At 33.2% G+C, this 23,437-nt stretch overlaps 1 protein-coding gene across 6 annotated transcripts in view; it reads left to right on the plus strand.

Moving 5' to 3' along the window:
- Gpc5 (glypican 5) overlaps positions 1-23,437 on the plus strand; it is a 1,275,996-nt gene that overhangs the window by 404,263 nt on the left and 848,296 nt on the right. For all 6 annotated transcript variants that reach the window (XM_063246926.1, XM_063246927.1, XM_063246929.1 and 3 more), the window contains exon 6: positions 6,699-6,819. In XM_063246926.1, coding sequence (XP_063102996.1) covers positions 6,699-6,819 — 121 coding nt within the window. The remainder of the gene's footprint in view (positions 1-6,698; positions 6,820-23,437) is intronic.

A 23,437-nucleotide genomic window follows, 5' to 3' on the forward strand; every position in this document is an offset into this window, starting at 1 on the left:
TTTAATTCATTTGTTAGCTCAAAATAATATTTACTTGTACTCAGATAATAGTTGTTCCCTAAATAGCATTTACATTCATGAATTGGTATTGTTTAGTAAAATGATAGCGAAATTCAGTGCAAATTGTGAATACCAATCCTCATAAGTCCATGAAAGAGTCTTGATCTTACTAAGAAGAGTCTAATTTTGAAATATGTGACCAAAATTAAAGGTAGCATTTCAGAACAGATACAGCAATATATGGGGTTAAGTATAATTGATACTTTTAAATTTGGACAATCATTTGGAATTAAAAAACAATTATAAATTAAAATATTATCACTTGTTTTGAGCTTTTGAGTAAAAATTAAAAAGATAAAAGCATAGCTTTGACTATAATTCAGGTATTTACTATTTCTTGCTAGTTTGAAGAGGAGGATTAGAAGGTTAAGGAAAATAGTATTTGTTTACATAGACGTTTACTTACAACGGTTCTTTAAAATAGTCAATGTTTTTTGAAATGATAGTTTCCTAAACACTATAGATCTGTTGTACGTGCAATCATTAATTTTTCAAATGAAAATAACATACTTCAGGTGCTTATTTTATAAAATTTCAGGAGTTGCTTTACGCGGCTCACCTGGCTAAACTGGCATGCACAGAGGTGTGCATGCCTTGCAAAATGGAGGGAGGGTGAAGAGCGATTAATATATATTCTTTTAATGAGATTTTGTTTTATAAATCTTTCTAAACACATTCTTATTTGTTGTCTTGTAGTGATGTGCTAAAAATTTCTTATTGGTTGCTCTGCAAACCATGGCATTATCTTATTAAAATAATATTGGTGACATTATCTAAAAGATATCACAAAATATGCTGTGTTCAATGAGAGATTAGTTATAATAATGATCGATCACAATATAGTCTCCATTAATTCTATTTATTTTGATTTCATCAAATTTGGAAACACAGCTCCAAACTTTAGAAATTATTTTTATATAATTGTTAGGGTAAATCAATGATAGAGATGAGGGTAACATGGTTTTCTGGCTCAGGAATTGAAATGAGATAGTAAAGATCACCAAAGGTTTAATTGTTTTTTTTTTTTTTAATTTTTTTTTTTTTTTTGTCTTTTTCGTTTTTATCGGTACCGGGGATCAAACTCACGACTGCCTGCTTTAAAGGCAGGCGCTTATGCCGCTGAGCTAAATCCCCAGCCCCGGTTTAATTGTTTTTACATTGATGCCACCACTGTATTTATTCTTCAAATCTCCTCTAAACCTACTACCTACCATGAAAGGTCACTCTCAGAAACCTAGTGTATAAAATCCATCATAAAACTCCTTTCCATTTTGGGATTTTTAAAGACTAATATTTTCAATATAGAGAGAAAAGGCTATAGAGAAAGTAAAAAGTACACAAAACATGTCATCAGTAGTATTTGAAGTTACCCCCAAATTTGAGAAAAACTAACATAAAATAAATTACTATTACTCAGTTGCATGTTAAATACCAGAACCAGAAAGGGATTCTCAGATGTAGTTTGGAAGGCAACTTTGTCCTTGCAGAATGGTTTACTGATTAACACCTGCAATGCACATTACGACCTCCTTTGAATTAATTTGAACCCAAGCTAGTAACATACTTATTAGGACTAGTGAGAAAACTGGTGCCATATCTCCTAGAGATCAGAAGACTCAAAATCTGGAAATGGAAAGAATTTCAGTATCCCCTTATATAACTAGTTGTACAAAAAAAATAAATGAACCAAATAAAAAAAACCCAACACAATGTGACTCCCAATCTCACTATTAATTATTAGGACATATCATTGTGGTAAAAGGCTAGCTGATCAGATATTTTCATCATCTGGTATCAATGATCATGTTTTTACATCCTTTCTCAGTGAAGTTACAAAAATCAGTCTTTGATAGAACCCTGTAACTGATTTGTAAACCCAGGATCAGCTTCCTGGCATATACCTCCTCTCAGAAACTGTGCTTTAAAATACCGTACTTGGTGTGAATCTGAACTAATATCTATTGCTTCATAAAGAAAATGAAGCTAATATCAGTCAGTAGGGCACAGCAGCATTGTCAAATAGGTCATGTTGGACAAGGAGGGGAAATGCCTGCCTAGTGAAATATTGTACATAGACTTATCAGCACGTCTTTGAATAGTCTATATCTTCAGCACAGAGAGAAGTGAAACTTTGTTAATCATTTCAAAAATTTTTGTAGAATATAAATATATTGGTGGTTGCTCTTTCCTTGTTAATGAATAACAAGGAAAAATACCTACTTAGGAACACTGTTATTCAACTGATGTCATCCATTACCTACTAGCCCTACATAGGAGACATAAATACACATGGTGAGTCTGTTTCTCCAAAAATATTTGGATATTTGTATTTTTGTGTTTTGCTCTCTCCTCATTGAAACATGAACATGTTTTCAGTAGAGAATCTTGAAATTTTTATTCGTTGCATGTGTACGTTTAGAGGAAACAGAAGTAATTAATGATCTATTAAATTTTATACTAAGATTCAAATAAAATGCATTTTTAGAGAAAATTCAATATGAAAATATTTTGCATGCATATTAAAGGCTCAAGGTGTAAGTTCTCAAATTCTGATACTAAATTACTCATTCAGTGATGACAGCACAATTTTTTCACATTAAAAATATCTATGTGTGTCTTTTATCTATATGTAGTTTAATGAAGATTTTTTTGTTGTAACTACATTAAGAGAAAGAAAGTGTACAAGAACTACAATTAAATATTTTTTTAAACAAAAGCAGTTGTTTTTTAAATTAAAGCTCAAATAATATAGTATAATATTTTGCATTCTAAATTTTCAAGTCACTTAATAGTGATCTGTAGCATAATTCAAAGTTTTGGGAAATTTCTAAGTAAATCATTCAATGTAGTATGTATGTTTACCATCTACTTTGTGGGATTTGTTAATATTTTTGAGGACAGTTGTGATTCATTCATTCTCATTGCTGTATAATATTTCTTTATATAAATGTGTGGCCATTTGTTTACCTGAGTTAATATTTATAAGCAGTCGAGTTGTATCCAGTTTGGGGTTGTTGTGATGGAGCTTCCTGAACGTTCTTGTGCCTGCTTTGATAAACATCATAGGCCTTATACTTGGGCTCATGGAACATGTTCAGAGTCGCCATAAGGTCAATTAACGGCGTAGCGATCACTTCCCTCTCAACTGCTGCGGGGAAGTGAGTCACTTCACGTCTTTGCCAACATGAGATCTCCACTTTTTATGTAAACCATTCTGGTCTCTCTGTACCACTACTGCAATGCATTCTTAACTTGACGGAAGCAGAATTTACTTAATTGAAGTATTTTATATTTCCTACTTCACAGTTTTTTTTCCTTATCTGAATGATAGTAGAAAGTTATTTTTAAATATTCAATAATACAGTAGCTGAAAGTCTTATTCTTCATCTGTTATAGTTTGATACATTTTACCCAAGTCCGTATAGTTATTTAATTCTGAAAAATAAGCACAAAAGGAAATGATAAGGAATTCCTTCAATTAATATGCAATATAATTCCTGCAATGTAACAGAAAGTCTCCCGGTCTGCAAATAAGCTAGAATTTAAATCAATTAATAGAGTAGTTGAAACTAAGACAAGAGTCTCAGTTTCCATTGCCTGCATTATGCTTATGTTTCTAAAAGTCTTAGAAAAACACATATGGCTTTCTGTTAGCTTCTTCTGATCTTGCTATCAACTGTTATTTCACTATTTAGCTTGAGAAATGGAACTGTTGCTGAAGATTCTTTTGAAGGAAATTGTATATCCCTTACTAACTATAAGCATTTTTGCCTTTTATAGCATGGTATTAAAAAGAGTAAAAATGTAAACTGTGTTTGGTGCACTGCTGTAATCCTAGCATTCCTGGAGGCTGAGGCAGGAGAACTGCAAATTCAAGCTCAGCTTTTCAATTTAGTGAGACTCTAGCTCAAAAACAAACAAACAAATAAGCACAATGACAACAAAACAGGCTCAGTGTGATGGTACAGACTCCCATTCCTAGTATCTCAAAACAAATTACATGAAACTAATTGTATGGCTAATGCATTTTCCTTGATTTCAATAGTTTTCACTAATCATGGAATGAATGTATTTAAAAGTTCACAATTCCTGGGTTCAAACTCCTGCTACACACTTTACAAAGGCTGTGGCTTTTAGAAAGTTATTTAGTTATTTAGTTATTTAGTTATTGTTAGGATTGTGGATTCTTAATCTGTAGAAAGGGCGCAGTTGTAATACAAATATCAAAAGACATCTCAGACTGGGTGGGTGGTAAAAGGAAGTTGAGCACAAAAGGGTGCTTGTGAAGAAGAGCTCTATGCGAGGATATAGAGAAGCTGGTAAGGCTGGGGATACATTTGTTGAGAAGCAAGACTGACTCAGGACAGGAAAGGAAAGTTGAGTAGAAACATTCTAACCTGGTGGATTCTAAGGAAGTCACACCAAAGGCTTCAAGAAATCCTAAGTCCAAATCAGTCATGGGAAAAGTCCATTGTGCCCAAAACTTGACCTGCTTTTGCAACCATGCTACTTGCAGGCTTTGCATGTGGGAAGAGGAGACAGATACAGAAATCAAATTTAGATTAAAACAGCAAGTGACTTTAGTCACTTACAGTTCCTGTACTTTGAGCGCCATGTGGCACATACTCCTGTTCATAATGGGTAATTATCAAGAAGATAAAAGGATGAAATCCAAAGAGAATAACTAAAGCATTGCCCGAATCATAGTTATGCATTTATCTGTATAATTCAAATGATATTGTTTATCTTCATCATTATTAATGGTCAATATTAATAAGGAAGCCAAATGTGTAATCTGCTTGGAATATCAAGATAATGAAGAATAACGTAACAGTGCTGTGTAGAATTTAAATTTATTTGATTCTTTCAAAGTTAAGAAGCAACATATTTGTAGTAGTTTGCCTTTTATTATTTTTTGTTGCTGTGTATTCTTTCAAATCCCGAATGGATACTGAAAAACCTAACTCTAAATGTCCTATACCTGTGCAAGTAAGTTAGCTCAAGCTTAGTTTTTAAGTCAAGACTTACTAATATTATTATATTTTTCTGATATATTTAATAATATCATTATCAAAGAGTTCTATTATTTAATATCATTTGGAGAACCTAGTGAGGAATAGTTTGATGCACTTTTTAAAATAGGTCAGTAGAGTACAACATCTTGGGAAGAGCTGGATATTCTGTAAAACCTCTTTCATTTTTTCATATTCTTAATATCAGAACTTCACCCTTTCAAAGATTTTCCATTATTGCAGAAAATCCATAGCATGCATATGAGTTGATAAGAACTGTACAATGGGAAGAAAATCATAGTGAAATAATGTGAGCATTCTTGCTGAAAAATCTCTGATGCTGCTATAATTATATTAAAGTAAACCAACAGATTGCTCAGAGGAGAGAAGCTTTGCCATGTGGCTCCATTCTGTGTTTATCTTCTCGACTTTGTAGATGGACGCTTAGTTATTCTTGACTTTGTAGATGGACGCTTAGTTATTCTTGACTTTGTAGATGGACGCTTAGTTATTCTTCCCTGTGTGTGTATTGTTGCTTGTGCTTTTTCTCTTTCCCTTCCTGGGATAGTAGCATTTGTTCTGCAGTTCTCACTAAGCAAACTATTGAAGATTTATTTTTATATTATTATCACAATGGCTTCCTACGATGTAACTTTTCTTTAGCTTTTCCTTAACTGTGTGAGTCCAATGGAACTTTCCAAATTCTGAATATCCACCGCCCTGTCATCACCTCCTCAAACTTGGCACACACTGTTCTTTCCAGCTGCTGCAATAGTGTTGCCTTTTACTATTCACTTTTCTTTGTACTAAATTAAACTATCTGGAAATCAAACCCATCCATACACCTGAAGTCCAGTAGATATTTTAAAAATGAAAGAATCCCCCAAAGAATGATTTAATTTCTATAGTATATTCCCAAGGGAGTAGTGAATATTATGTGGACAAAAATTATAATTTCTTAAGATCCTGTTCAACTATATAGGACTTTGAATACAATAGGCAGCTTAAATATATGTGTGACTGATGGATTCTAACTGTATGATTGTCATTGGAGAAGGCAGTGGACCTTAAAACAGCTTTCCTTGCCTGTGAATTCATCCTTTTACAAAGAAATGAATCCTAGTAAAAGCCAAATGTTTCCTTTATTTGAAGATTTTACAAGTTATAGTTGATTATAAAGTTAATAAATTTGACTTGTATAGTTAAATATATATGAACACTCTATAGATAATATTATTGGAACTTATCTATAACTTACATAAATTGCTGTAAATTCGGCACATTTATATGTGTAATTTAGCAAGAACTGGTGATAAAATCAGATAAAGTCAAGTCTTTCTGCATATTGGTAAATAACATTTAAAATGTAATGAGTTTTGATTGGAGTCTAGAGGAGAAAATATTGGTTTTAGAACAGTGTATTTTTTCATGATAAGCATTTTATATAAATAAAAACATGCGTAACAGCTATGTTCAAAAAATAGATATAATTGTTTTTGAATTTTTATATATGTGTATTCCTCTTATAGAAGGAAATTTTTTGAACCCATCTCAACTGGAGCAGGGTGGCAGATAACATGCAGGCCTGGTTACTAAGTCATGTGTCTCTGCTTTTAACTCCTTTAGCTATACTCAGCGTGTGGTTGGAAATGGAATCAAAGCCCAATCTGGAAATCCTGAAGTCAGAGTCAAAGGATCTGATCCTGTAATAAATCAGATAATTGATAAACTGAAGCATGTAATACAGGTAAGTGCTGTTCCTGTATTATATTCAATGTTACTAACATGTGGCTATTTTCTATTATAATTGATATCTTTGTTAATTATATCTGATAATTCTACTTCAAAGTAGAATAACTGATTAGTATTAAGATTTCCCAAATAATTAGTTGAATGTTTGTCATCTATTGTCAATTGTGCAGTGCTACATCAGCAGGAAAACAATCTGTAGCCGTGAAACAAGCCATGACTCAATATTTCAATAATAACAATCTTAAGATACACATCATCTTCAATGAATAAACTTCACTATTCTAACTATTAAAGAAAACACATATCAAAATATAGACGATGCCAGGGTTATCTTCCATGTCACTCTGTGAACCTTGCTATGAAGGTTTCTGTATTTTTTTTTTTTTTTTTTGGACTTTTCGTTTTTATCGGTACCAGGGATCGAACTCACGACCACACACTTGCAAGGAAGGCGCTTATGCAGCTGAGCTAAATCCCCAGCCCCGGTTTCTGTATTCTCAACAAAATATAAATTGTAAATGAGTAATCTATATTTTTAATACTTATTTCATGTACTACATCATCTTTTACACGTTATGTTTTAATCTGCCTAATGGTTGTTGTGAAATAGATGTAAAATGCTTTTAGCTTTTTTTGAACAAGGAATTGAACTCACAATCTCATGCTTTCAGGGCAGGTGCCATGCTGCTGAGCTAGATCCCCAGCCCTCTGTTTTACCTTTAATAATGTTATTTCATCAACTAACTATATACTTGCATTTTAATGTATAATATATGAAGCATGAAAGATACCTCTCAAAAGAATATTTCATTGAAATACTCTATTAACTGGGATTAACATTATGTTACATGATGTAAATACCAATTTGGTATTTAAGTTTTTACTTACTAGACATTCTCTAACAGTTTACATGCATATATATTTTCATTTTTGAAGAAAAATATTCTATGGATAGTTGATACTATGTTCCAGAGAATGGACCTGAATTTTCCTTGTATATAAAATACTCCACTGGTAAGCGTCTCGTAATTGTTGGGAAAGTCTAAATTTCTGAGGGCCAGTTCTCAGAAACTTAGGGGTCTCTGTATTTTAAGAAGACATGTAAGAACTATATAGGAGCTGGTATAGTACAATAGATTTATCCTTCCAGGAGATAACAGTGGCTCACTTGGGTTGAGAGCTACAGAAGCCAGTTGCACTGAAGAATGTAGAATCAGGATTACAGGTGAGCAAAACCCAGGCGCTAAGGAGTTACAGTTAATTCCTCCAGAGAAGAACTTTGAGGGTACCTTTTGATGCTTGTGGGCCAGGTACTAGCATTTTGTGGAACTGAGTAGCCTTGAGGTTGGGACAGGAGGTGAAATGACAGTGAAGGATGGAACTGTGTTAACAGTGGAGCAGCAGCATAAAGACTGTAATCACACAGAGAAACTCTGTGGTCTAGAGCAGTACCACTCTGGTACTTAGAGGAAGAGAAGTCTTTCTATGTGCCGGATTTCATTGGAATTCTAGTTTTTCTTCCCCACAGTTTGAAAACCAAAGAGTGCTTCTGTACTTTCAGATGATAATTGATCAAAACTCAGTGAGAATCTAATGATGCTTCAGGACAACTTGAGATATGGCTTTCCTTCTTGAGTTTCCAGTGGCTCAATAAACAATGTGTTAGGCAGCAGATATCTGAGCAAAATGGACTTGTAGTATATGGTAAAGAACGTGGATCTGATAGTGCTGCAGGAACAGAATTGGAGTGGGGATTTGTGGCCCTTGCAGCCAATCAGGGAATAAGAAATGTAGGATCATGTCCAGGAAGGAGGAGAACTGAACTGTAGTTTTAACAGAGGCCTCACTGAACCCCAATAGGAACTCAGGATAGAAAGATCCCTTTAGGTTGCTGTGTTTCAAGATGAGTAGATGTGTCTTTATTCTCCTGCTCCAACCAATCATTGGATGATACTACTGGACTAGGGGTGGGATTATGTTGATTTAGCTATGCATCAGCAGCCGGCCATGTCTTTGGTTAGACAGATGCTCACAGCAACATCCACTATGACAGGATGTGTAGCTGCAGGTTATTTGAAACCATAGTATACAGTTGATGATAAAGTAAAAACAGGTATAACATTGATAAGTTCTTTTTGCTGTGATACAACAAAATCTTAGCAGCTTCTAGAAATAAGCATTACCCAGAAAACGCACAAGATAATTCACTGAACACAAGGCAGAGAGATAGAAATTCAGTGTTTATTTATTGTATCTCATTGTCTAAATATTTTTGGTTGTAGGAAGGTATGTAGAATGTGTAATATATTAGTGTGACAAAACATATGTGTAGTTTATGAATACATAAACATACCTATCAAGTAGGGAAACATTCCAGCTGTTTTGTGGGATATCTGAGTTGAATGTATAACAGAAACTCTGTGGTAGATAATTGGAATGGAGGTGCTGTTTAGGAAAACCTGCTCAACATAAGAATTTATTCACAAAGGAATATGCAATTTACATCGTCAGCCTTACTTTCCTCTTTCCTTGTTCGTAGTTTCAAAGCCATGCCTTTCCAGGGTGGCAGAGGGAAATAAGCTTACTTTCCTTTTAGCTTCTGTGTTAGAGTGAGCCCCATTCTTTCATCTCTATGAGAGTGTGCAGATCTCCAATTATACATACTTAAGTTTTGTTCTGAGGCTACCAGAAAATATCAAATACAATGCTACCTTTGAGGTCCGTCTTTTTAAAGTCTACTAGGAGGGTGTGATTGAAAATTAGGTTTTTGTAGAGTCTAACAGGAAATCATATTTTGAACATGTGTCACTAAAATATTAAATTTCAATGCCTTAGAACATACTCTTTCATAAACCGCTTTCCTGAAGATAAAGAGGAGGTTTTGATTTTACCAGAATTCTGACTGCTGATAATGTGTATGAGCCCTGACTAGAGTTGCTTTATGCCCTGTGATATCAAAACCCAAGTAACATAATCCCCACAGTGTCAGCTATGCAAAAGGTATGGAAAATTTTCTTCTGGTAGTGAGAATTTATCAATTTGAGAATACTATGGGCCAAGGGAGGATATAGACATGGGAACATATTTCAAAGGGTAATCCACAGATTTAGATGATGCCTTAGTGTTTGGGTGCATTTATTTTTTACTGTAATATGCTTCACTCATTTCTTGACTGTGTTCTACAAATAAATCACATCTAATAATAGAGATAAATGTATCTCTTGCCTTTTTGCCCATAGATAAGTAAATGGAAACAAGTCAGCTGTATTTATTTTCGAGGGAAGATTTCCTCCATATGGTAGTCCACAAGCACTTGTGTTCTCTGTCTGCTATTGACCTGACTTCATTTTCTACCCCATACCCCCCACTATTAATTACTAAACACATGGGTAGGGTTTTTTTAGCTTGAAAATGCCACTTTTTAAGTATTGAAATAATTACCATATTAAATTAGTCAACATATACTTATTAAATTCCTCTATATGGCTAGTTTTAATTAGGTATGGAAATATGATATTATCATTAAGTGAACAAAGGAATTCTGGAGAAGTGTGTGGGTGTGTTTTGAGTACAAATCCGTCTCCTAGGCTTCCAAGGGGAGAGCTCAAAATTCAATGGAGACCACATTTGGTTGTCAGCACAGAGATACTATTTAAGTTGTGAAACTATGAAGTCACTTCTTTCCTCTAGAATACAAATTCACACCAGAACTTTTGGAGAATATAAGACACCATGATCATTTGAAAAATGTGCTTTATAGAATATATGAACAGTGTAAACGTTTTATTAAATGGATTTGGTACCTTGTACATACCTAGAAGGTCCACCTTGTACAAGATAATATAATGACTTGTGCTTAAACGTCTCCCCAAAGCCTCAAGCAGTCATAGGTGGGGTTTTTTTTAGAGGTGGCTGAATCTAGAGTGTACGATTGACTCATGATGCAATGCTAGGATTAAGGGTGGCTGATCACTAAGTCAGTCCACTGATTGGTTTGGCACTGCTTTCATCCTGGTAGCCTGGATACAATATAAGGGACACAAAGAGGTTTGTCTTGCCACTTGCTTCCTTTACTACCTTCTGTTCACCATGAACTGTTTCTCCTTTGCTCTCCTACCTTGGAGCCAGCCAACTATGGACTGAAACCTCTACAAACCATGAGCTAAATAAACATTTTCCCCTTTGGCTTTGAGCGTCTGATATTTGTCTCAGCAATGAGAGAAAAGTGACCAAGGCACATGATATTTAATATAACTTAATTTTTCTTACTGAGGAATAAATAATGTTCATTGTCACAAATTGAATTTCATTATTTTAGAAAAATTGACAGAAGAAGTAGAAAAATGCCTATATTGCTTATAAAACAGAAGCATGCTCTTCAAAATAAGCCTGCAAGGCTTTTTTCCTACATGTATTTATATTTTTGGATCAATACTTTAGCTGTTTTTCAAAATGAGTTTGGAAATGTAAAGTACATTTTGCTTTCTAACTTGAACTACTCATGTACATCATATAACAAATACATTTTTCATGGCATAAAATTACTTACCAAGTAGCTATTACTGCTTGCATATCATTTTGCCATATGGGAGAATTATGGTTTGATTTATTCAGTTATTTAAAGATGGATTTATAATATTTACCAATTTGTCATGAAAATAAAGTCTGCTAATGGGAATATCCATAGGATTAAATTTCTTTTTGCACCTTTTTTTGCCTGTGATATATTCTGGGTATTGTATCTAAGGATATTTGTTAATGATTCTAAGCATTCTTAATAAAGATTGCCAAATAGTTTTTCTAGGAAAATTTTAGCCATATTAGGCAAAGTAGGACTGTAAGGATCATAAGACATAGGTGGTGTGGAGCATTATTGGTGGGGCAGGGTTTCCAGAGACCAAAGTAGCAGGCTGTTAGAAATGGAATCCTGAGCTAGTGTCTAAGGAGAAGTGCTATACTTACAAGGCAATTTGTAAGAAATCAAGTCCTCCTAGGGAGAAGTCTGGAGAGAGGCATAAAAAGCTTTAATTTATATTACCATTTAGAGAAAGCATTATATTTATGTTCCTTTCAAAAAATGCTGAAAAGATATGTGGATTGTCACTTGGTCTTCAAGGATTGTCTCAGGTACTTCAGGGTCTCATTACTGTATATGTGGGTCATTTTGAATGGAGAGCAGCAACCTTAAAGAGGAGATGCACTCGTGCATACCCTTTTTCACCTATGATTTTGGCTTCTTTCTCAGGCAAGTCATTGTACCAACCGATCGGTACTTCCCAGAATTTCTCTACCGTCCAAATCCTTTTGGGGGAGACAATGGCCATTCCTTTATGGAACACCTGTGATAAATTTTGTATAGCAAATTGCCAAGTGTTACACTCAAGTGTAACATTAACTTTCTTAGGTGTTTCTATCAGTAAATTGCCCTCGGATAATACAGATGAACAACAACATTTTATTGCTCTTACTTCAATATCTGATTAAAAAACCTGTAAACTTTTAAAATTCAGATTTGCTTTCCTAGCAAACCAATTTTGCAATTTCTTCTTCATATTGACTGTGTTTGTTTATGGCAAAGTTATCAGCAAAAGTTACAGTTACGCAGCAATTTATCTTAAAATGTTAAATAACATGTATCATTTTTCAGAGAAAATGGTCAGCGGTTAAAACCCTTACTGCTGAATATTATTAGCTGTGAATGCTAATGCCCCACTCAAAATTAATTTACCTACTTTGAATATGAAACATAAAAAGTAACATTATACCAATTTTCTATAATTCTTGCACTAAAAAACCAATAAGCATTGCAATGTTGTTAAAAGCAGTAGGTTCAGAGAACATTTATTTCCTCAAACCTAGCAATTTCAATACATACAAGTATATTCTTTCTACTAAATATTCATTTTTATAGGGACTAAAACTCCTTTACAAAATGTCTTCATATATAAAATAAATCTGATTTTAACTGTGAGGAAAACAATAATCTTAACTATTACTTACCAGCAAATAATAACTAGATATTTTATAATATATATCCCAGTAATCACAATGCTGGATCTTGGCAGAGATGAGAGATTCTCTTATTTTATGTAGAAAACAATTGTGCAAAATAGACGGCCTATTTTCCATGAATGTTCTTCTTAGAATTTCAATATGGCAAATAGTAACTTTGGATCTATTGTGGAGTGAAAAGAGGTTCTTTACTGTGAGTGAATAGTTATGTTATTAGCATTTGTGCATAAAAATAAACAAAAGTTTCTAAAGACATTAATATCTTAAAGTTCCCAATTTCTGAAAACTTTCAATATTTTATTAAACTTAGTATAAAATACATTATAGAAATTTTTCCTATTCTTAATAGTTTACAATAGCAATATAGAGCCAGTTAATCTTAATCAATTGAGTGATTGTACATTGTGTGACTGTATTATATCAGTTGACTCTTAACGTCCTTTACTTTTACAGACTATAGCTCAGGGGAATGTACAAAAGAACTTGGACTCCTTACCTCCTGACTACACGCTACTCTCATTCTCAGATTTATGATGTTAATTTTTCAGAAAGACATTAAATTCTTGATTTTGAATTAGTCATGCAGTGGTGACCCAAAACCATGTAGTTATCTTTGGGCTAAGAAGAAAGTCCTTGAAATACACTCAATAACTTTGAATGGTCATCTAATTCAGCAATTAGTCTGTCTAAGTAAATTCAATGGAAGGCTGCTCTCTGGAGTGCTGGGTGCAGTGCGCTGACTTCACTGCTGCCTCTTTCATTTAAAAAAAATCAATTGTCAGCATAAAACAACCACTTCAATTAGTGTACAGTGAACTGGAAATGGAGGTTTAAAAAAATCCTTGTGGAAGTAATGAGATTTAGGTTGGACATTGGTTATTTATTTTTTATTATTTAAATAATAATTGTTTTATATTAAATAAACATTTATATTGACTCCTCTGCTGCTGGTTGTACACCTAACATTACTCATGAAGACTTGGGCCACTTATCAGCTACATTTTCTGTATAAAAAATGTTGAAAGAACTTTGAAATTTTTCATGTTTTTATTTTTGATTTAGTTAGGAGATTCTATAGCCATTTATGTGCTAAATAACATTCCATCAAAAATAAAGCAAAATATGGCATAATTCACAAATTGAAGTTCCACGTTACAACTTGCTCCTAATAAATTTAGATTTACTTTTAACAACTAAAATCGTAAGTTCTTTTAGAGATCATTGCATCTAGAAGATGTTTTGTTTTAGTAACTTGAAATAACAGCAACCAAAAAAACCCCACAAAAAAATAAAGAACAGTAATTCTTTCTTGAAGGCTCAATAAAACATCTGTATGACCACAGGACAGCCATGTGCAGAGGAGCAAGGATGCTGAGTTAGCTTGAGGCGTAGGGGCACATTCTAATTTTAAGCACAATAATTTTTAAATGGTGAGAATATACAAGAATTTTAGAGAACAGATTTATGACTCCTTTAGAGATTAAACATAGAATTACTATAGAATTGAAGCAGTTCCCTATCTCCAAGAAAGAAGAATACGTAGATTCATCCAGAAACTTGTTCATGCATCCTTGTAAGGGAAATAGTTTTAGTATCCTAAAATTTGAAGTAACTCACGTATTCATGAACTTATAAATAAATAGGGTTATCTACAAAATGAATTATTATTTATCAGAAAAGGACTAGAAATAATATATGCCACATTGTGTGAACCTTGAAAATACTATGTTCATTGAAAGAAAGCAAATAATAAAGAACAGTATGATTTTGTTATATGATAATTTTTTTTTATTTGCGGTATCAGGGATTGAATTCAAGACCTCACACTTGCCAGGCAGCTGCTTCTGCCAATGAGCTAACTTCCTGGATATATGATAAATATTGATAACAATTAGTTAGCATTTTATTAAAGCATCAATTTTCTTTTGTGTAGAGGATTTCCTTATGCTTACAAGTAACATTACTATCTTAATGAAGCCTTGTCTTTTACTTGATATTGATGGCTTTTCAAATATGCTAGATAGTTTAATTTTTCTTGATTTTAAAGTTATCTACAAAGTTTTATTGGGTGTGCCCTTTTAATTCTACACCCACTGTTAATTCCCAACGCACTGCTATGGATTCACTGCTTTCATCACGTCAATGAAATGCTCTTGTTTGCATGTGGTTTATGTTCATTTTTCTGCTTCAAATCCAACAGTGTTTTATCAGTTCTTATCTATATTACTTGTCCCCTTCTCTGTGCTATACTCTTCTGACTTTCCAACAATCTCTCTGATTAATCTCAGTCCAGGATCTTTATGTCAGTTTAATTTCTTTAAAATCTTCTGAGAGTTCATCCAGTCTCTTCATTTTCTTGTTCTCCCAATTTCTTCTCTTTTCCGTGGCTTCTTGCAAGTCACCTATCTTCAAGAAAGCTTCCTCAATGTCTCAGATATTATGATCTACCTTTGTATGGGCAGGCAACCGAGGCAGGTTTGCAGTCAAGATGGCCAGAACTAGGTTCCCTTCTAACTGCCTCCGTCTTTGCCTGACTTTAATGCCTTCTGCTTTTTCCAGTTGCCCAAGTTTATACCTTAGATGCCACTTTAATTCTTTTTTTATTAATAATAGACAGTTACTGTTCTCTTAGGAATTGTATTTTTAACCTGTCTTCCCCCTTTTTAGTCCATGGCCACTGTACTAGTTAAGACCACCATGAAATTCTATCTGTGTTAGAACAACAACTTCAAACTAGTTCTATAGTCACTAGCCCAGAAAAATGGCTCAAGACAGTTGCCTGTATTTGCCATTTCCAATTCCTCTGTTACATTCATTGGGCTACACATTGCTATCTAGTTTATATATCCCTGTAAAAATCACCAGTTATTTTTTTATAGCAGAATCCAATAGACTTTTAGTAGTCATTAGTAGACTGATCATATCTGGTTCATTTAAAACAATTTATTAATCTGCATGCTATTTTGAAATTCAGTCTCTTGGAGTGTTTGTTTAAACATGAAAATTTAACATGTGCATCTCTTTTCTAAATTACCTCCAAAAAGAAATATATGAATGTAAATAAATTAACTCACAAAATTCTAATACATTTTAAAACACACAAAGAAGTTAAAGAAATATTATTGACATGAAGAACAGAAATTGCAATGCAAGTACAATGCAGAGAGATTTGTTTCTAAAACCTGAGGCAATTCATCAGACAGTACTTGGGTTACAGAAAGTACCAGGCAGCCCTATGGAAACCTGAGTAACAAAACTCTCCAAGACAGCACTGCATCATAAATTGCTCACTTATTCCCTTGCAGTATTTTCTGGGGAAAAAATTGCACCAGGATGAATACTGACTCCTAAGTCCAGCTATAAGTAGAGCAGAATGAATCACAAAGCAGAAAAGAGTGGAACTGAGTAAGAATTCACTTACTAATCCATTTGCAGAATGCTGGCATTTGGATACACATTGCCAAAACAGAAAATGAGATGATTGTTCTGTGGAGAAAGCAATCAACTCTAGAGAAAATAATTCCATGCACTTATCAGGATTCACCAATTGAGAAGGTACTTTACCAGCTAGTCAAATGGTAGTAAAATCCTCTATTGTATGCCATCCTAACATGATACTTTCAGATTGCTTCTAATATCCGATAGCAGTGGCCAGTCAGTACAGTTGTACAGTAAAATCACTATATAATTAAGACAAATCTGAAAAATGCAAAAGCAAACCCATAAAAACGTAGTGAAAATAAAATTAGTAAATATAGACCCCAGACAGAGAAAAAAGGGCCTAAAATTTATTTAAGCTTCCTCCAAAAAGTGAGACATATGTTGCATTCATAATGTTGAATTTCTTCTAACAGATAAGTAAGAGAATAAATTCAAAAAGTAAAATATTTCTAAAAATGAAAATTAAAATTCAAAATACTTTGAAGATAAATTTAAGGAAACAGTTCAATACATAATATAACAAAAGAGAAGGAAACAGAAAGTATAATAGTGAAATATTAGCATTTTATTCTAGGAGACCCAAATTATAAGCATTTAAGCTAAAAAGAACTAGGCAAATAGGGAAATTACCTTATGAAATAAATAATATATCAGTTATTTTCAGAACTGACATCATAACTCTAGATTGAGCCTACCAAGTAATTATTACGAGTATAAATAGTGCATAATCAGTCACACATTCTACCATTATTGTGAAATTTCAGAATATTGGTACTGAGAAAACATTAAAATTCTCCATAGGCAGGAAACAAACAAAATAAACCTATAAAACTAATGAAGACCAGAAATGTACTCATTAGCCAAGTATCTTGATTATCCTGCTAGTCTTAAATTTTGGTTTCTCTGATTTCAGTATGTTCAGTTATATCTCACAATTTTGGATAATTTTTCAGTTGAAACGTGGCTGATTTTTTGATCCAACTAAATGTTCCAAAGAAACCCCTTCACTAGCAGTGGATGGAGGTTAAATTAAGCTTCACAATTCTCCCACACTCCACTGACACTGGATGGTCAGGGTCATAGTAATTCATAAGGTTTCTAAATCAAACAGCTTTTCTGATTTGCTGGTCCTGGTGTAATTTTTTCTGGGAAAGTATCAGTGTTAAGTTCCAGTTACCCCAAGGTTTCACCTGAAAATCAAAAGTTCCACTAATGATGTTTTTTTGATAGCTTTCCTTAGCCATAGATAGTTTTGGATTAGCTCATGAATAATCTTAGCGTTCACCAGGTATTACAAGTCCATAATATTTTACAGGCGCCATAAATGTACTCTAATCACTTGAATGTCATTTTATGAATATGGTCTGAAGATATACTTTGTCAGAGCACAGATTTTCTGGATCTATTTCTTACAGTTCAGCACCACTTAACCAAATAGCCCCCTGTAGTTTTGAAGCAGTTCATGTTCCCCAAAAGTAGGTTGACTTCAGTGAGGAGGATGCTTGCTGGAGATCCCTGGGACAGATTCATAAGCACAGAATATTAAAGAAGTGAAATAAATGTTATGTAAAGCATCATTTAAAGATCTAACTGTTAAAAGTTTTACAATAAAATTAAAATATGTGTTATAAAAACCTTCTAGTGTGTGATGAGTCTTATGAATATTAGTTTTGCGTTTATTATGTGTTTCACATTGATGTGATGGAGACTTAATTGGCTTCATCAGAAATAAAACAAATCATAAGTTTTATAGTAATGAGTTTGAATAAGGCTTTATACACGTATCTATAATATAGGTTAGTTATTATTTCTGAAAATGATCCTTTTGAAATTTTGTATCTTGAAACATATTGTCAAACTAAGGATGAAATCCATTAAGAAGATGGTAAAATCCAATTTAACTTCCTTTAATACTTCTTTTCTTTTAATCTTATAAAAGTGAATGTTTTTCAGCTTTTTAAATATGAAATTTAATTTTAATTTATAAGATACTTGTAATGAAACTAGATAGTTGGAATCTTCATTCTATCCTACTGAGCTTTTGTTGTACACATTCATTTTTAATTTAATAAGAAATACCTTTTAAATTTTTGTGAAAGAACCACACCATTAGAGAATTTGATTAAAATTTGTAGAAAATTAATGTGTTCTTAAGACATTTAACAGATCTTAACATGGAGACCTCATTCTTTAGGATTTTAGAAATATTTATTTGCACTGACAAAAACATATACAGAGTTTACATTTCATAGTTTTTCATCTTAAAAAATAAATGAAGCGTACCTCAAACATAACAAAGCAAGTCATTTGCACTAATTCTAATTTAAGTATTATGTTATCACTGGTCAGGAGTAAGAAAAATTGTAAAATTACAAAATTGTAAAATTGATAAAACTATTATGTCATTTCAGACACAATATCCTTGCTAGAAAGTTTATCTCAGGGTTTATTTGACAAATATTTTGATAGGTACTATATTTTGTCATGTTTCTGCATTATGTCATTGAAGAATAATGTTTTACCCTTCTTTAAAATATTTCTTATTCTGAGATTTCAAATTTATTTTAACCTATAATACATTTCTGATTTGTAACAAGATATATCAAGGTATTATCTGATTAAAACTTTCATTGTTGTACCTTTGAGTATATTCTCCTTATGTCATGGAACATAAAAACATTCAAAATACTGAAAATAGAATAAAATTCACAAATGACCTGATCACAGTATGTGAAATTTTAATAGAACCGGAAAGTAAATCTTCATTGTAATCTACTAAGAGCAATGATTTAAAATCATTGTAATGTCCAATGACATGCTTTTTTCTTGGATTATAATTTTGAAGTTCCTGTATTGTTTTGTTCATTTGTCCATATACTGGCCAAACACTGAGTTACCAACTACTATGTATAATGATTAATAGAAGGTGCACAAAAATGATTAAACTATGACATTGAAGAAAGTGATGATACTCTAGATACAAGACATATTTCAGTTATACTCTTCCCTGTTTCTGAAGTCAGTGGTGATAGAAGACTAAAAATAATATACTTACTTTCTTTAACACTTATTATTGAGGTGCTGTTATGAATTAGTAGATCTCCTAAGTATTAGGTACATAAAATTAACTATTAAAGTGATTCCTTGCAAAACACTAAAACCCAAACATTCTTATAGTAAGCAACTAAAGTAGAAATTCATTTTGTAGAAATGATAGTGATATTTCTGACACAGTTTCAGTCAATTTGTCATAGTTCCAGGAACCAAGAAGTATTCTATTGCAATTGAAAGTAAAATGAACTATCAGAGGTTATTTGATAGGATATAATGATACCATTTACTTCAATCAGATTGTGACTTGAACATAGCAGAAGTTTTGACTAAATAAAAAGACTGATTACCAATGACTTATTTTATTCCTGCTATTGGGAAACAAATTCAGGGCCTCTTGTATATTGGGTGAGTACTCTTATACTGGGGTACATCTCCTATTTATTTATTTATTTATTTATTTATTTATTTATTTATTTTAAGGTAGTCTCACTATGTTACACAGGCTGTCCTCGAAACAAGATCTATTTGCCTCAACCTCCAGAGAGGATAGGTCTCACCACACCCAGCTAACAACATCTTTAGACAAGTCTCCTATTACCACAATGATTCTGAATGTCTTAGAAATTCATAGAGAACATAAGTGATGATTCTTTTTCTTGTGTATGCACTCTAGTCAATTTTTCAATTCAACTGATTGAGCCTGGGCTCAGGTAGTGGTGGCTTCTAGCTGAAGTTTGTCTTCTACCTGTTGAACATGTGTGTCATCCTCCACAGGTCACAACATCTAAAGCCTGTAATTGTGTTGGCAAAAGTTAGGAGTGCAATCCCATTTGTGCAAAACCATACCAAGGTTTTGGGGCATGAGACCTGGTCAAATATCTGTTTATCAAAAGACAATCATCTAGCATTGACCAAAGTCAATTAGTGAGAAATTATATCCCTGCATTACAGATGGAGACAGGGCTAGTATGCATAATTGCTAAAACATCATCCAACCTACCAAAATATTCTTGAAGTTTTTAAAGCAATAAAATCAGCATTGCTCTTGTTTGTGTAGTCAAACGTAATGGTTCACTTGGGAGGCTAAAGCAAGAGGATTTCAAGTTCCAGGCTATTCTGGCCTACATAGCAACAGCCTGTCTAAAAAAAGAAAAAAATCTAAAAGCATTGTTCGTGTTTGTTTGAACAAGGTTTTGTTAAAATTAAGTGCAATGTAATTATTATTATTATTATTTGCATCCAATTATTACATATTATGCATCACAACTATGTTTCAGGAGCTATCTTTGCAAATCTGAAAACCTTATACTTAGTATTTGTTATCTTGGAAAAGTCATATCCACTTAATTCATCATGTAAGAAATAATCTCAATATTTTTTGTTGGTCATATTGTTAATACTTGGATATAAAAACACTAGGTATGATTGAAAAACTTATGTAGTGTATGCTGTATTTCAGATACTGATTTATTTCAACAAAATTATAGCAACAAACTACATCACTAACAGAAATTGTACTTGAAAATCTAGTTTGGGCCACAACTGAGATTGGACTTTTGTGCTAAATACTGGAAATCTAATTATATTGGCAGGATTGGTTAATTAAAGCATAATTACAACATTATCAGTCGAAGAACATGTGCTATAATTAAATCATTTAAATAATTGTCTCTCGAGGTCTTAATATCTTGAATTTCTCATTTCATTGTAGTAGACAAGATTACTCTGTAAATACAATTTAGTAGTTTGCCTTTCTAGTAATGCTAGCAAATTTAAAATTCTATGTTAACATTTAATAACAATATTTTCCTGCTATCTACTCATTAAGTGTATCTATAAAGCATTCAACAAGACAGAAACATAGGACAATCAGAACATTTGCAACTTATGAGGCATTTCAGTAGCATGGTGCTGTTTTAGTTTTAGGTTTTACTTTTTGCCTTTTGAAAAATATAGGTGATTTTGGAATTGGTCCCAGTTTCAATCTAAGAAATATTTACATATTTACATGTGATTTCTTGTCTACATCCTACGAACATTTCCAAACATAGTGCCTTCTTTAGTTTCTTGTACTTTATACTCATAAATTGTTCAAGTAAAACAAGTCTATCAAAACTAATAACATAGAAAAAGAAACAGATGTTGCCCTGATCCACTCACCCCATGAAGTTTATCACTGGGATGGAAAAATGGAAATGGAGTCATTGGAAATATACATTCTTCGCTAATAATTACTCTTTCAAATAAGATGACTCAACAGATAAGACTATCAAAAGGTTAAAGAGATAATCTTGAGGCATCTAAAGTACAGACTCTTGCTCTCAAAATTAATAAATAGATGGAAGCGAAATAGACTGAGGGTTTCTGATTTTGCAAGTGTACTCATACTCATGTATTCTCAATGTGTTTTGCTATTAAACTCTTAGTCTGAACTCAATGATCATTTCATTGTTTTATTTCCTTTTATAGACTCTCTTAACAGGAAGACAAATGTAAAATATTTGGTCATCTCTAATACTTTCAGTCATGTGTGAGCCATTGTCTTCTCTACTGTGGCTCCAACTGAAGTGATTTCTAAAGATCTACTCACTCAGAGATGCTGACTGATGTTTTTGTAAATGCCTCTAATAACCATTCACTATTTACTTACCTGTTTTTATGTTAACTCAATTTTTGCGTGATGGTCACCTGAAGCAGAAGGAATTACATGGACTATCTCTATATGACTCCATAAAATAACAAGTCTTTGTGTTTAGATATGATCAGTTTGATAAACTATCCCTCCAGTAGCCAAGAAAGAGTGCATTACATTTTAGTACAGGAGGCCTGAGTGAAGCAGCCTGCGTTTTGTGTTGGTTTCTTTTGACAGCAAACAGGCACATTGCACATTTCAAGGCTGTGAAGGAGACTCATGGTGATAAAAAAGCTGGACAGAGGAACTTTTCATTGTGCTCAGGTCACATTTATAGAAGAGGCCAGAGCAAGAATTCCAGAATTTAACAGTGTCCAGTAGAAAACTTCTGGAAGCAGACACACTGGGAACTTCAGAACTCTTCTCTGATCATGCCACCCTCGATTCTGAGAAGTATCCTCCCTGTTCTCTTGGATTGAAACCCTAGGTTTACAACAACATCAAAAATAAATTTGGGAAGACAGTAAATGTAAAGTAGAGAGAGAGAAAAAAAAATAGCCTTCCTAGCCACAGCTGCCGTAGATCTGAGGAGAAAGGAGGAAAGCTGTGAGAGGAAGAAGGGGGGAAATCTAGTGTGAAAGGGGGGATGTAACATGAACCACTTTTAAAGTGTTCATTCCAAATCAATTATAATAGTTTACAGACCATCTTGTTGATACCAATTACATGAATAAAAAATTTTTGAATTTTTTCTCACATTTTCTTTATGAAATGTAAGTCCAAAATAGGACAGCTGAATTCCGTTTCCATCACCATGGTCTGAAGGTCCAGGTGTCCAGCTGAGTGGCTTCCAGATTTCTTTCTTATAGCTCTGGTAATCTCCAGCCTCATTTCTCCATCAGCACCTCTTATATAAAATAATAATCAGCTTGAAATTGGATACTTAAATAATGAAGGAGCTTATTCATTTATGTAAATGTCCCTAAAGCTAGCATAGAAACTTTAGGATTTCAAGTCAACTGGCTTACATAGTAGAAAACAAGCATGTAGTTTTGTGTGTGTCCTGTAGGAAACAGAGATGTGAGCTGGGGATGTAGACCAGTGACAGAGTGCTCACCTAGCAGGTGCAAGTGCCTCAGTTTGGTCCACAGCCCTACACAAAGGCAGGAAAAGTGAAACACCGATAAACTGTTTTTAAATTGAGTAGGCATTGTGTCTTTCTAGAATTTTGGCTGGTTTGCTTGTTTTATCTGTCAACCATGATCTTAATTTTCTTTCTTTTGAGGATTTAAAAGTTAAATGTGGCACAGATCCACCAGTTCATCCCTTTTTGTTTATTGGATAAATGCACATTGCTTGTCTTGCCTGTATCTTAATTTTCAGTATAAACTTTCATCAGAATCTTTCATCACCATGTAAGCAGATGTGAGTTTTATTCTTTTTCCTTTTCACTGAACACTTACCTCATTTGAGA

The sequence above is a fragment of the Cavia porcellus genome, unplaced genomic scaffold, assembly GCF_034190915.1.
Source record: "Cavia porcellus strain 051 isolate PalLab524CR breed Dunkin Hartley unplaced genomic scaffold, mCavPor4.1 scaffold_4, whole genome shotgun sequence".
Taxonomy (NCBI): domain Eukaryota; kingdom Metazoa; phylum Chordata; class Mammalia; order Rodentia; family Caviidae; genus Cavia; species Cavia porcellus.